Source organism: Natrix helvetica, assembly GCF_964273705.1.
Source record: "Natrix helvetica genome assembly, chromosome: 3".
NCBI classification, from domain to species: domain Eukaryota; kingdom Metazoa; phylum Chordata; class Lepidosauria; order Squamata; family Natricidae; genus Natrix; species Natrix helvetica.
The window spans coordinates 88,929,449-88,940,125 of record NC_138549.1 but is presented as its reverse complement, the minus strand read 5'-3'; the positions used below and the strand labels follow the sequence as shown (position 1 = coordinate 88,940,125).

Genomic DNA, 10,677 nt, shown 5'->3' with positions numbered 1-10,677 from the left:
GAAGATCGCAAAAGGGGATGACATGACCCTGGGACATAGCAATGGTTGTAAGTATGAACCAGTTGCCAAGCATATACATTTTGATCTCATGCTCTTAGATGCTGCTGCAAAGGTTGGAACAGCAAAAAATGGTCATAAGTCACTTTTTTCAGTGCCATTATAACTTTGGTCACCAAATGAACTGTTATAAGTCGAGACTACCTGTAGTTGAGGCTTCTAGGTGGTTTTGAAGAGCAGCCCCATGCAGAGAGCATTGTAGTCATCAAGCTACAAGTTGATTAGTTGATGAGCCAAAGAGCACTCTGATCTAGGAAAGGGCATAACTGCCACATCAGATGTACAGATGTACACATCAGAGTTGTGCAAAGGCCTTCGTAGCCACAGCTAACATCTGCTCTTCAAGCAGAAGCTGCAAGTTCAGGAAGACCCCCAAGTTTCATACCGACCTTGAAAAGAGAAATGCAACCCCATCCAAAGTAAAAGATGGTGTATCTCCAGATCTGGGCAGCTCAGACACTTACATTCACTCAGTCTGTTAGGATTACATCAGAGATGGTTCTTCCCCATCCAACTTCCATGCACTGGGGCACACCTGACAGCCTCACTTATCGGGCCCGTGATGAAAGACAGAATAGGGTACCATCAGCATACTGATGATACCAAACAACAAAATGATGCATAATGTCACTCAGTGATTTCATGTAGATGTTGGAAAGGAGGGGAGTGTGTGTAGAACCCTGTGGCACCATCTCACACAGGAGGGCTTAGGGAGTGATCTCTCCCCCACAACCACCACTGACTAGAACTGGAGAAAGGAAGAGCACCGTCATAAAATGGAGACTCTGGAGCTGGCTCCAGAATAGTGTGGTCAACAACAATGTTAAGAGAGAAATGAAAGCAGAACTGGACCAGAGAAAAAGTTACCTAGGTCCAGCCAAAAATAAAACAAGCCCATGCCAACATTCACACTGAAATTTTTAGAAACTGATATAGTGATAAAAGGGAACCAGTTGATTAGTTCTTCTCAGTTCTAGCTTTTGATCAGAATTGGAAAACTGCCTGAACTTACCAGTTCAAAGCTGTAGTACAGGGGTGTCAAAATGGCGGCCCATCGCAACATGTGATGGCAATGTGACGTGGTGAGTTTGACACCCTTGCTGTAGTAACATAACAAAATATATGAATTGTTGCTCTGAATAGACTATGTAGCATATAGTAATTGATAATACAGAGAAGCACATATGTTGCTTTTAAATGTATTTGGTATTTCTGAAATATAAGAGAGAGAAAACAATTTTTCTTCCATTTAAAATTTAATTTGCTAAAGCACCCATAACTAGCAATTTTCTGCTTTGTAGTTTATACAATGGACAATGAAGAACTTTGTAGTTGTCCCACCCACTTCTCTCTAATCCATACACAGTATATGATTTGTCTGTACTGCGATTTTTCATGCCTCAGTCATGTGAAATACTTTCTTTCTTATCTTCATTGCCTGGTCTTAAAAACCATTATCAAATTAAAAAAACAATTTGATTAAAATACATGATATTCATTTTGATAGATCTGTTACAGTTATTCCCCAACCTGGATTCCTTCTAGATGTGAACTTCGACATGGCTGTTGCTGAGGATTCTGGAAGCTGATGTCTACCTGACTGAAAATTGTCCAGGCTGAAAGGGTTGATTTATTCTAATCACTTCAAGAAATCAAATGGAACAGTATCTATTCCTCCTGCCATCTTAACGTCACTGCATTGGTGGAGTTTTATTCCGGTGGTTTCAAAACTCCTCTGGCAAAGTGGAATTTTTGGTGACATACAATTCTATAAAAGAATGTGGGGAAAAAGCAATGTATACAACAGTGGATTCTGTCCAGATATTAGTTCCCCTGCGAATGATATATTTTGAACATATTTCACGTGAAAACTTTCTATAGCAGAGATTAATCAACTTCAGAACATGTACGTAATACAGAACAAGAATTACTTCACATTACAGACAAATATCACATTTTCTTTTAACCTTTTATTTAGAGAGATATAGTCTTGGTATGGAGATATACCATGAGGAACGCAATTTCACTGGCTGTGAGGTATGTATATTCTCCACCAAAATACTCCTCACATCTCAACTGTTTTATAATTTTATTTACACGCAAAACAATATCAATGCATTTCCTTGGCTTAACTACAGTATTAATCACCCTACATGAATAAAAGGAAACATTACTTGCATTACAGAACCAGTTTTCAAAGAGGAATTTGCTTATCTGCTGAAAAGTGACATTTTTGTCAACAGCCAATATTAATTTTGATCAAGACACTTGCACCATATTTTTCTATCCTCACAGCACATTTATTTTAATAATTCTGTAAATAGGTCCTTAGCATGAGCATAGTGTTACAGTTTTCATACATATAATTACACCCAAAACAAATTCTAAAATTCAAATTGTAAACATTCTCTTCATATGTGGAAACTTTTCTATTTGTGTCAATGATATTATGATTTATTTAAAAACAACTGCAAAAAGGCTAGTTTAACCTAAGCCATGTAGTGAGCAATGCTTTTAATACATTTCTATAGTATTAAATAAAGGCAACAAAAGGATTTGTATAAGCAACATACTTTTAAGCAAAGCATAAAGGAACAATGTCATTAGCATGTTCTACAATAAAGAAAACCATGAGTAAGTATGTGATGCTACAAATGGAAAGGGTAAATACCATTACTGCTGACAAAGTTGGAGGTAGCATGGATGCACCATTTTATTGTCAGTGAGAAATGCAAGTGAAGTAAAGAATCTTTCCTTACCACAAATAATTTCCAGTATTATGTACATAGGTTTTAGAAATTTGTTTAACAAGTTTCCCTCCACTTTTAGTAAAAAAGTCTTATGTGATTAAAAAACACATACACAGCTAAATAGTACTAATTGCCCTATTTGAATGGAACAGTCTCCTGATCTATGAAGTACATGATTTTTAATGCCCTAAATTTAATAAATTGCATTAGCATTTCTTGGTATTGTACAAAACACTACATACATACAAAGAAAATAAAATATTTTACTAAGCAAGTTTTTTTTTTTAAAACAAAGCATTGATTCTGGTAACACTGTAAAGAATGCTTTCATTTCATAAAACGTATCTTAAGATCCCATGTGCAACAATTTAAAAACATCTTCTTACATGTGATGTGTTTGTATCAATAGTGAACACAGTAATTGACCCAAAAACATAGTAAACTTTAAAAATACATCTTCCACCCTATATAAAATATAAAGACTACTTACGGTAACTGTCTTAAGTACTCAATTGTTTGGATGTTAACTGTCATTCTCCTCCCACTCCCATTTTCTTGCTTCAAATTTTATAAACAGATAATTTAACTTTAAAAAAATTAACAAAATTATTTCAAATGTACATCCAATGCAATATGAAGTGTTTCCACATTCTATGAAGCTGCTTCAGCCATCAGGAAAGAAAATGAAGTTTCAGTGATTGAGGCAGGTTTTTTAAGCAGTGATGTCACTTCCACCATGCCTGCCCCAGTCCGAGGAAGATTTGCGTTGACAATGTGGCGTTGAAGGTGCTTTATCCAATCTTCTTGAACAGATAAGGGTCCTCGAAATACTAGACCACAAAACCTATATAGTTTTTAAATGATCCAAACAAAGTACATTAATGTTTTTAAGCAGCTCTGTATCCAGTATAGCGATTGCACAAAGTAACGTAAGGAAGGTTTGCTTTAGCACAGATTGTCCAAATATGGATTTTATGTATATTAATACAGTGAATTTTTATTCTGGATTTAAATTGTTCTTGATATACAAATTGCTATAATTTTATACCCAAACTTTATCTCTGTACATAATCCATAGTTAATGGCTCATTAGCAGTGATAAGCTTTTTTCCCTAAGGATTTCATCTTTTGATACATCAAAAACATGATAGATCTAGGTAAACTTTGAAACAAGGTAAAATATTCATAAGTGAAGGTTCTGGCATACTGGAGTATGGGTACTGTACATTAAAATGTCCAAGGTGCAGCTGTACCCTGAATCAATTCTTTTCCTTAAGATCAACAAAAAATATCACACTTAGCAGAATATTTGGTATTTCTACTAACTAGCTAGAAAATAACCAGTGTACAAAGTTAAACCACATTTAGTGTAATATAGTGTTCTTCACCATCTATTCTTTGTCTCTAATGATAAATCATTTAGTATTATCTTTCCCGAGATAATACTACACACTTCATTCATTTGATTTATATGGCTGCCCATCTTAATAAAAGCAATCCTAAGTGGCCATAACATAAACATAAAAATTCCAAATACAGAATAAACAATATAAAAAAGTTTAATAGCAATGAAGAACAAAAACAAGGGTAGCATCTCATGTGTTCAAATAATCTCCCTAACCTCTTGCCTGGGAAAACATCCAGGTCTTTAAAGCTTTCCTAAAAGACACCAGGGTCAATGCCAATCTAAACTTGAGGTTTTCAAAGGACAGACATTGTGACAGTAAAAGCCCATGTCAGAAATTTCTGTTCTCCCAATGAGAAAGTCCAACATACATACCTGTTGTCACTGACAGTGTAAGAAATAAAAAGCTTTTAAAAGTGCATCTTTTGAGAGAAACTAAAAGGTTTATCCTATGTTGGATAAACATTCACTGTTGATGGAAGAGGAAGTGAGCAATAGAAAGCAATAACCTGAGATATTATAAAGTTGTAGTTTCCTGACGTATGCCAGATTCAGAAACAGGACTTTATAGAATTAATAACTAGTATTTGAATTGGAATTAAAAATCAATGATTTAGTTGATTTGTTGGAAAGTTTTGTTTTGACATGAACCTGATACACTGTAGCAATCTACAATAGCAGAGATCAAAACATTCTGCTTTCACCCAATATAAGAAAAGTACTGCTCCACTCAATAGTTAAATAATGGTGCAGAAAACTGATACAAAGTTACTAAAATTTTGGAAGATTCTGGCAGATATGGCGGTACTTAACTACTGTACTTGCTCACAGCATTATTAATTCTTTATATCCTCTTTGGCTCTCATCAATGTATTAACTGAAAATTGCAAAACTTCAGGTTTGCTGGTTTTATAGGTTTTTCAATGACATGTCTGTATCTTGAACCATGTGGCAATATGCCACAGACTCAAAACATATTCCAGTCTTCTTTTGTTAAGATTATATCTGTATTATTAAATAGCGAAAGTCATTTAGTTAATATACTGTTATTCATCTCAGGTACATACTCGGAACGCAGATCTACTTAAACAAAAACTCTAATCAACTATTAACAATTAACTTATTATATGTCTATATATACCTGCACCGGAGTATGTAAACTTCATCAGCACCATGAGGTAATGGTAGAATTTTTTTCTTGCTTCCAGATCTTGATCTTGATTTTTTTTGCTTACAATCTATGGCTATTGAGAGAAAAAAAGTCCATATATAGATATAAATATATACATATTGTTCTTGACAAAACTATTCCCGCTGAAAATACATTTAAGATTTTTTTGTACTTTCTATAATTTTACAAAGCTGTAGAAAATATGCATGTTACAGTTCTTCATAATGCTGCAGTATGTTTTCTAACTTCATGCACAACTTAAATATATGTTTGAACTTGCTATTAAACTTTCATTTCTTAACATATATAATTTTAAAAAACACTTAATACTTTTAAGCTTTTATAACCGATCACACAAACATCATGCTTTGCTTGTGAACAGGGCAATTTTGAAATGTTATTTACTGTATTGGAAATGTTATAATTTGTTCTCAGCATGCAGTCATAATGCAAAAGGATCAATGATTAAATGCAAAGTATGTTTTGAGAAAATTCGCAACTAGAATTTTTGTATATATTAGTTTGAAGTGTTTTCTGTTCTTCATGCTAAAAGGAGTCTCGTATATTGGCTATAGTTTAAAAGCTTGGAAGTTGTTGAAGACTTCAGCCATCATCTATAGTCATTACTCAATATTTCTTAAATTAAGTGTACCAGAATAATACAGAATATTGCCTCACATGGAAAAGAAAAAGAAGAGGAGGAAGGAATTTTTTGGTTTGGAAAAATAAACTCTTAGCTATATACTGTATTTAAATTCAGATGCATAATATACCTAAGTTCCTTTCTCTCCAAATAACTTGCCTATTCTCTTCTCTCTTTTTTCCTCATCTCCAGCTCCACCCCAGGTATCAACATCTAAAATGCAGTAAACAAATCAAGAATACTACTTGCTGATTCCTACATATATGTGCAAATCTTCAGGAAAAATGTCAATAGGTACAAAAACTGGTCTTAACACAGGACACCATGATTTTTCTGCCAAAACACCTATGAGCAGAACCATTTGTAATTTCAAACTAAACTCTGTACTTACTATTACATACTAACTTTCAGGCACCTTGTCAAATTAGTAGATATGATAGAATCAAATGTGGCAAAAATACCTGAAAATCTTAAGGATGTCTTAAGGAAACAGAAAAAGGAAAGTGAATGCTGACTGCTAGTATTAAGTCTTTTCTACTACCTTCTAGGTTATTGGGGAAAAATACAATATAAAAAAGCAGAAATGTATTGGCCTGTATCTGTATACAGATATATGAACATTCAGATTCTCTTCTCAAAATGAAATATGAACTATATTGATTCCTAGGGACAACATACTATGTATACAAATAGTATTTTTGGACATTGCTAAAAAGACAGACATTGACAAAAAAGTAAAGAAGCATAACTATATGTATATTTTGTCTCAGGGATGACAATGGTAATACATTAAAACTAGGCTAAAGTATCATTTAAAATGCTATTTGAAAAACACAGAGGCAAGTCCCACTACTGTGCACTGATTTATTCCTTACCTTTTCTTAAACTTGATTTCCCAAGATAGCCAGCTTCCAAAGCAAATTTTCCACCCTGCTTCCCAACTCTCACTAAATGATTAGATTTCTGCCAAAGCAAATACTCTAGGGATTTAAGATTACACTAGTTATCTGTTCTAATGCTAGCTTCTTTTACACAGATTACTGAGAGCTAAAATAGTTCTGGGACTCTGATGTGAAACATTCTCCTGAAGGCAAAAACGTAGGTTTCTATAGGCCTTACAAGAAAGAGAGCCCTGAATCGGAATGATTCCCAACACTTGGTCTATACAGGGCTCAAACACAAAAAACTAGAATCTGATTTCAAATTCATATTATCAAGTAGTATTGCCACCTTATCAGGAAATATGATAACCAATTCGCATCTGCATTTGATCAGCAAAGCTTATAAATATGAATCTAATACATTGTGTTTACAAAATAAAGATTAATACTGACTGCCATATATCTACCTTTCATATTTTCTGTAGCAATGCCTGCCCTCTGGAATGAGGTCCCCCCCACAAAATCCAGATGGACTCCATTCTGCTGATGTTTAGAAGTTTCACGAAAGTCTTCAGCCAGACCTTCAGTGAGGGAGAGTGAGACCCTGTCACTTCGTTATGCTTGCAGAGTTGTTGAGATATTATTTTCACTTGGTGAGACATTAATAATTGGTGATATTCTGTTCAAACTTTACTAACATAAATTATGCAGGATAAATTAGAATGAAACAATATATTAGATATTCCTTGAAGAATAAATGTAAGTATTTGACAAATGGGCTGAAACATCATTACACAATTTTGAAATTTAGTTTAGAAAAGCCAACATAATGGGAACTGAATAGAGCCATATTACAGTAACCAAGACTTGACATGATCTTTGCTGGGACTCCTCTATCGGAGTTGGATTCTTTTCCACCATTAAATAAGCATATTCTATATAGTTTTGACTTTATTGTTAATTCATGAAATAGCTTAAATTATCTCCAGGTCTGTTACTATAAAAATTTCTATATTGAATTCTATTCTGTTTCTTGCTTGCCAAAAAATTTGATGTATTTGTCACTGGGCAGAAAGAGCAATCTGGGAGGAGATTTAGTATCTGAAAGCTGTCTCTCAATGCATTTAAGAAGATACTTTGTATAGATTCAAAGAGTCCTCACTGTGTTTAAATCTGAGTTTAAATATTTCTACCTAATTATGAAATTTAAGAAATTGGAAACCATGAAGCTTTGATAATCTTTCAGTTGACTTAATAAAGTATTTCCTTTGTGGATTTTAGGGTTTTCTTAAGGCCTACACAACCTCTCTTTCTTTATATATTTAGTACTCTTTCACTTATGACTGTAATTAAGACCAGAATTATGGTTTTAAATGCCAATCATTGAGCGGGTCAATTTTACAACTAGATTTTATATTTTTTTGCAGCACTCATTGAGCAATCACCATGGTTGTTAAGTGAATCTGCAGTCATTAACTGAATCCATTATCCATAAAGGGCATGTTTACTGGAAACCGTAGGTAAATGCTGGTTTCCAACAAAAAAACCTGAGGTAGGAAGGCAATGGCTAGAAGATTTTCAAATCTGGATCATAAGTATCTTTTTCAAGATCCATCATAACTCTGAATGGTCACTAAGCAACTGGTTGTAAGTCGAGGACTACCTGCACGTGAAAATATGTATACCTTTTTTGTAGTTAAAAAAAAAGGGGCAACATCTCTGCCACTGAATAAAGATACTTCCATCTGTAAACTTCCCCAAGGTAATGCTAGTTGAAAAGTTATATTAACTTCTTTTAAACATGAATGAAGTCAAACATTTATTAAACATCATTATCAAATCTGCAAGACCACTCAACCCCATGACTCGAGACAATGTACAGTATAAAAAAACAGATGGAAACAAGCACACAACAAATAAAAATGGTGAACATCCATAAAAGAACAAAACAAGTACTTTTTCAAGCATAATAGCATTCTCACAAGGGGCCGGCCAATCAAATGAGCCCAAGGCAAAAACTGGTTTTAAATGAGTCAATTACGGGCAATACGAATCTCTGGTGAGACATTGTACCAGAGGATAGGCACTACAATCAAGAAGGCCCGTTTCCTGGGTCCCATCAGATAACACAGTTTAATTGACTGACCCCAAAGCATGCTAATTATGTAATATCTAACGGAACAGGCAGACACTACAGCAGAGACAGGAGGTCCCTCATATAGTCAGGTCCTGTGCAACCAAAGGTCTTGTAGGTGATAATGAGCACCTTGAGTTGTATCTGAAACTCTGCTAGTAGTGTAGCTCCCGGAATAGAGGTATTACATGGGCAAACCATGGCATGTCTGTAACTGTCCATTCTGCTGCATTCTGGACTAGCTACAATTAAAAATATTTTCCCTTCATATAACTACTTGCTAGAGATATGATTCCTTGAGTCAACTTCAACCCATACTGATCACACAGATATTTCCAGAAGGAGAATTTTCAGTATCTGTACTATAGGGGTTTTTCAATGCTTTCTTGTGGGATGTTATTTTTGACTTTCCAATTTAGTAGCCCCAATCCAAATCTGATCCTCTTTAACTTTTAAAATCAACTAAGGACAGATAGGCGCTGCCATCTGCTGTAGACAATTAGTAGCTACAATGAAGTATTAATATATTTTTACTTGGGAAAAATAATTATCGCAAATTAATTTTTTTCTTCTATACCAGAATAGAAATATTTTGTTAGGCAGTAAGAATGCATAAATATATTTTAAAATAATCCATATTTATCTTGGGTAACTGAGAATTCTAGCCACAAGGTTCAGTGAGATCAAATGAAGGTAAACACCATTTCTTTAAAAATGCTGTAAATAAATTTTGAGAATTATTCTATGAAAAATGCAAAAGATTTACGAGAATAAACCACTAGAACAGGGGTCCGCAACCCATGAGCCATGGCCCACTGCTGTTGAGAATTGAGCCGCCCAAAGTGGTGGGCGAGAGCTCGTGCGTGTTCCATTTGCGCGAGCGGCGGGTGCAAAGGAGCTGCGCTCATGTATGCTTGCCCACCACTCACAAAGAACCATCCCCTCCCCACCACCCGCTGCCAGCTCGCAAATCTGGAAAAATTGGGGAACACTGCACTAAAATGATTATGAAAAAAAATTCTACCAACAAATACAGGTGTTGAAATGAATATCTACTATTCAGCACAATACCTTATAAAGAGGATGAAGCAGAATAAGCTTACATCTTACTAACATGTTATTTTTTAATTAGAAGTACTAATTTGATTACTTGTAATCATATTTTGACAACTTCCTGATTTGGATCTCTCCTTATTCTGAAACAAAGTTTTGATTTTCTACTTTTGACTTGTACAAATGTATAAAATCAACAAAAACTTAAGTAAAACCTATTTTGTCATTGGAGCACTTGTAGAGGTCAAAGTACTATTTTAGTCTTCTATGCCAATTTAACAGGAATCTCCCAAACTAGGACTTCTGCCTGGGAAACACTAGATATGGCTTAGAGTACCAATATTTACAGCTCAGGGTTCAAATGAGGGGTCCTTGATGTTCTCTGAACTTGGTTGTTTTTTGCGCAGATGTTTCATTACCCCAGCTAATAATGTTACCGAGTTTGGATAACGAAACATTTGCAAGAAAATAAGTGCATCCTTACAGTTTTCACTACTACAAATACCTAAAATTAGAATTAGATTAGGTGTAAATGAATAGAACATGGCTAGATAGGATCGAGAAAGAACTGTCTTATTTAAAC

At 34.6% G+C, this 10,677-nt stretch overlaps 1 protein-coding gene across 5 annotated transcripts in view; it reads right to left on the bottom strand.

Annotated features, from left to right (window-relative positions):
* Positions 1–3,050: 3,050 nt before the first annotated feature.
* ZNF644 (zinc finger protein 644) overlaps positions 3,051–10,677 on the bottom strand; it is a 73,645-nt gene continuing 66,018 nt past the window's right edge. For 2 of the 5 annotated variants that reach the window (XM_081948267.1, XM_081948269.1), the window contains 2 exons: positions 5,354–5,456; positions 3,051–3,651 (listed from right to left, as the gene is read on the bottom strand). In XM_081948267.1, coding sequence (XP_081804393.1) covers positions 3,459–3,651; positions 5,354–5,456 — 296 coding nt within the window. In that variant the 3' untranslated portion in view covers positions 3,051–3,458. Of the gene's footprint in view, positions 3,652–5,353; positions 5,457–6,185; positions 6,240–7,374; positions 7,489–10,677 lie in introns of all 5 variants that reach the window. The other 3 variants (XM_081948266.1, XM_081948268.1, XR_014174985.1) reach the window with 3 other exon arrangements.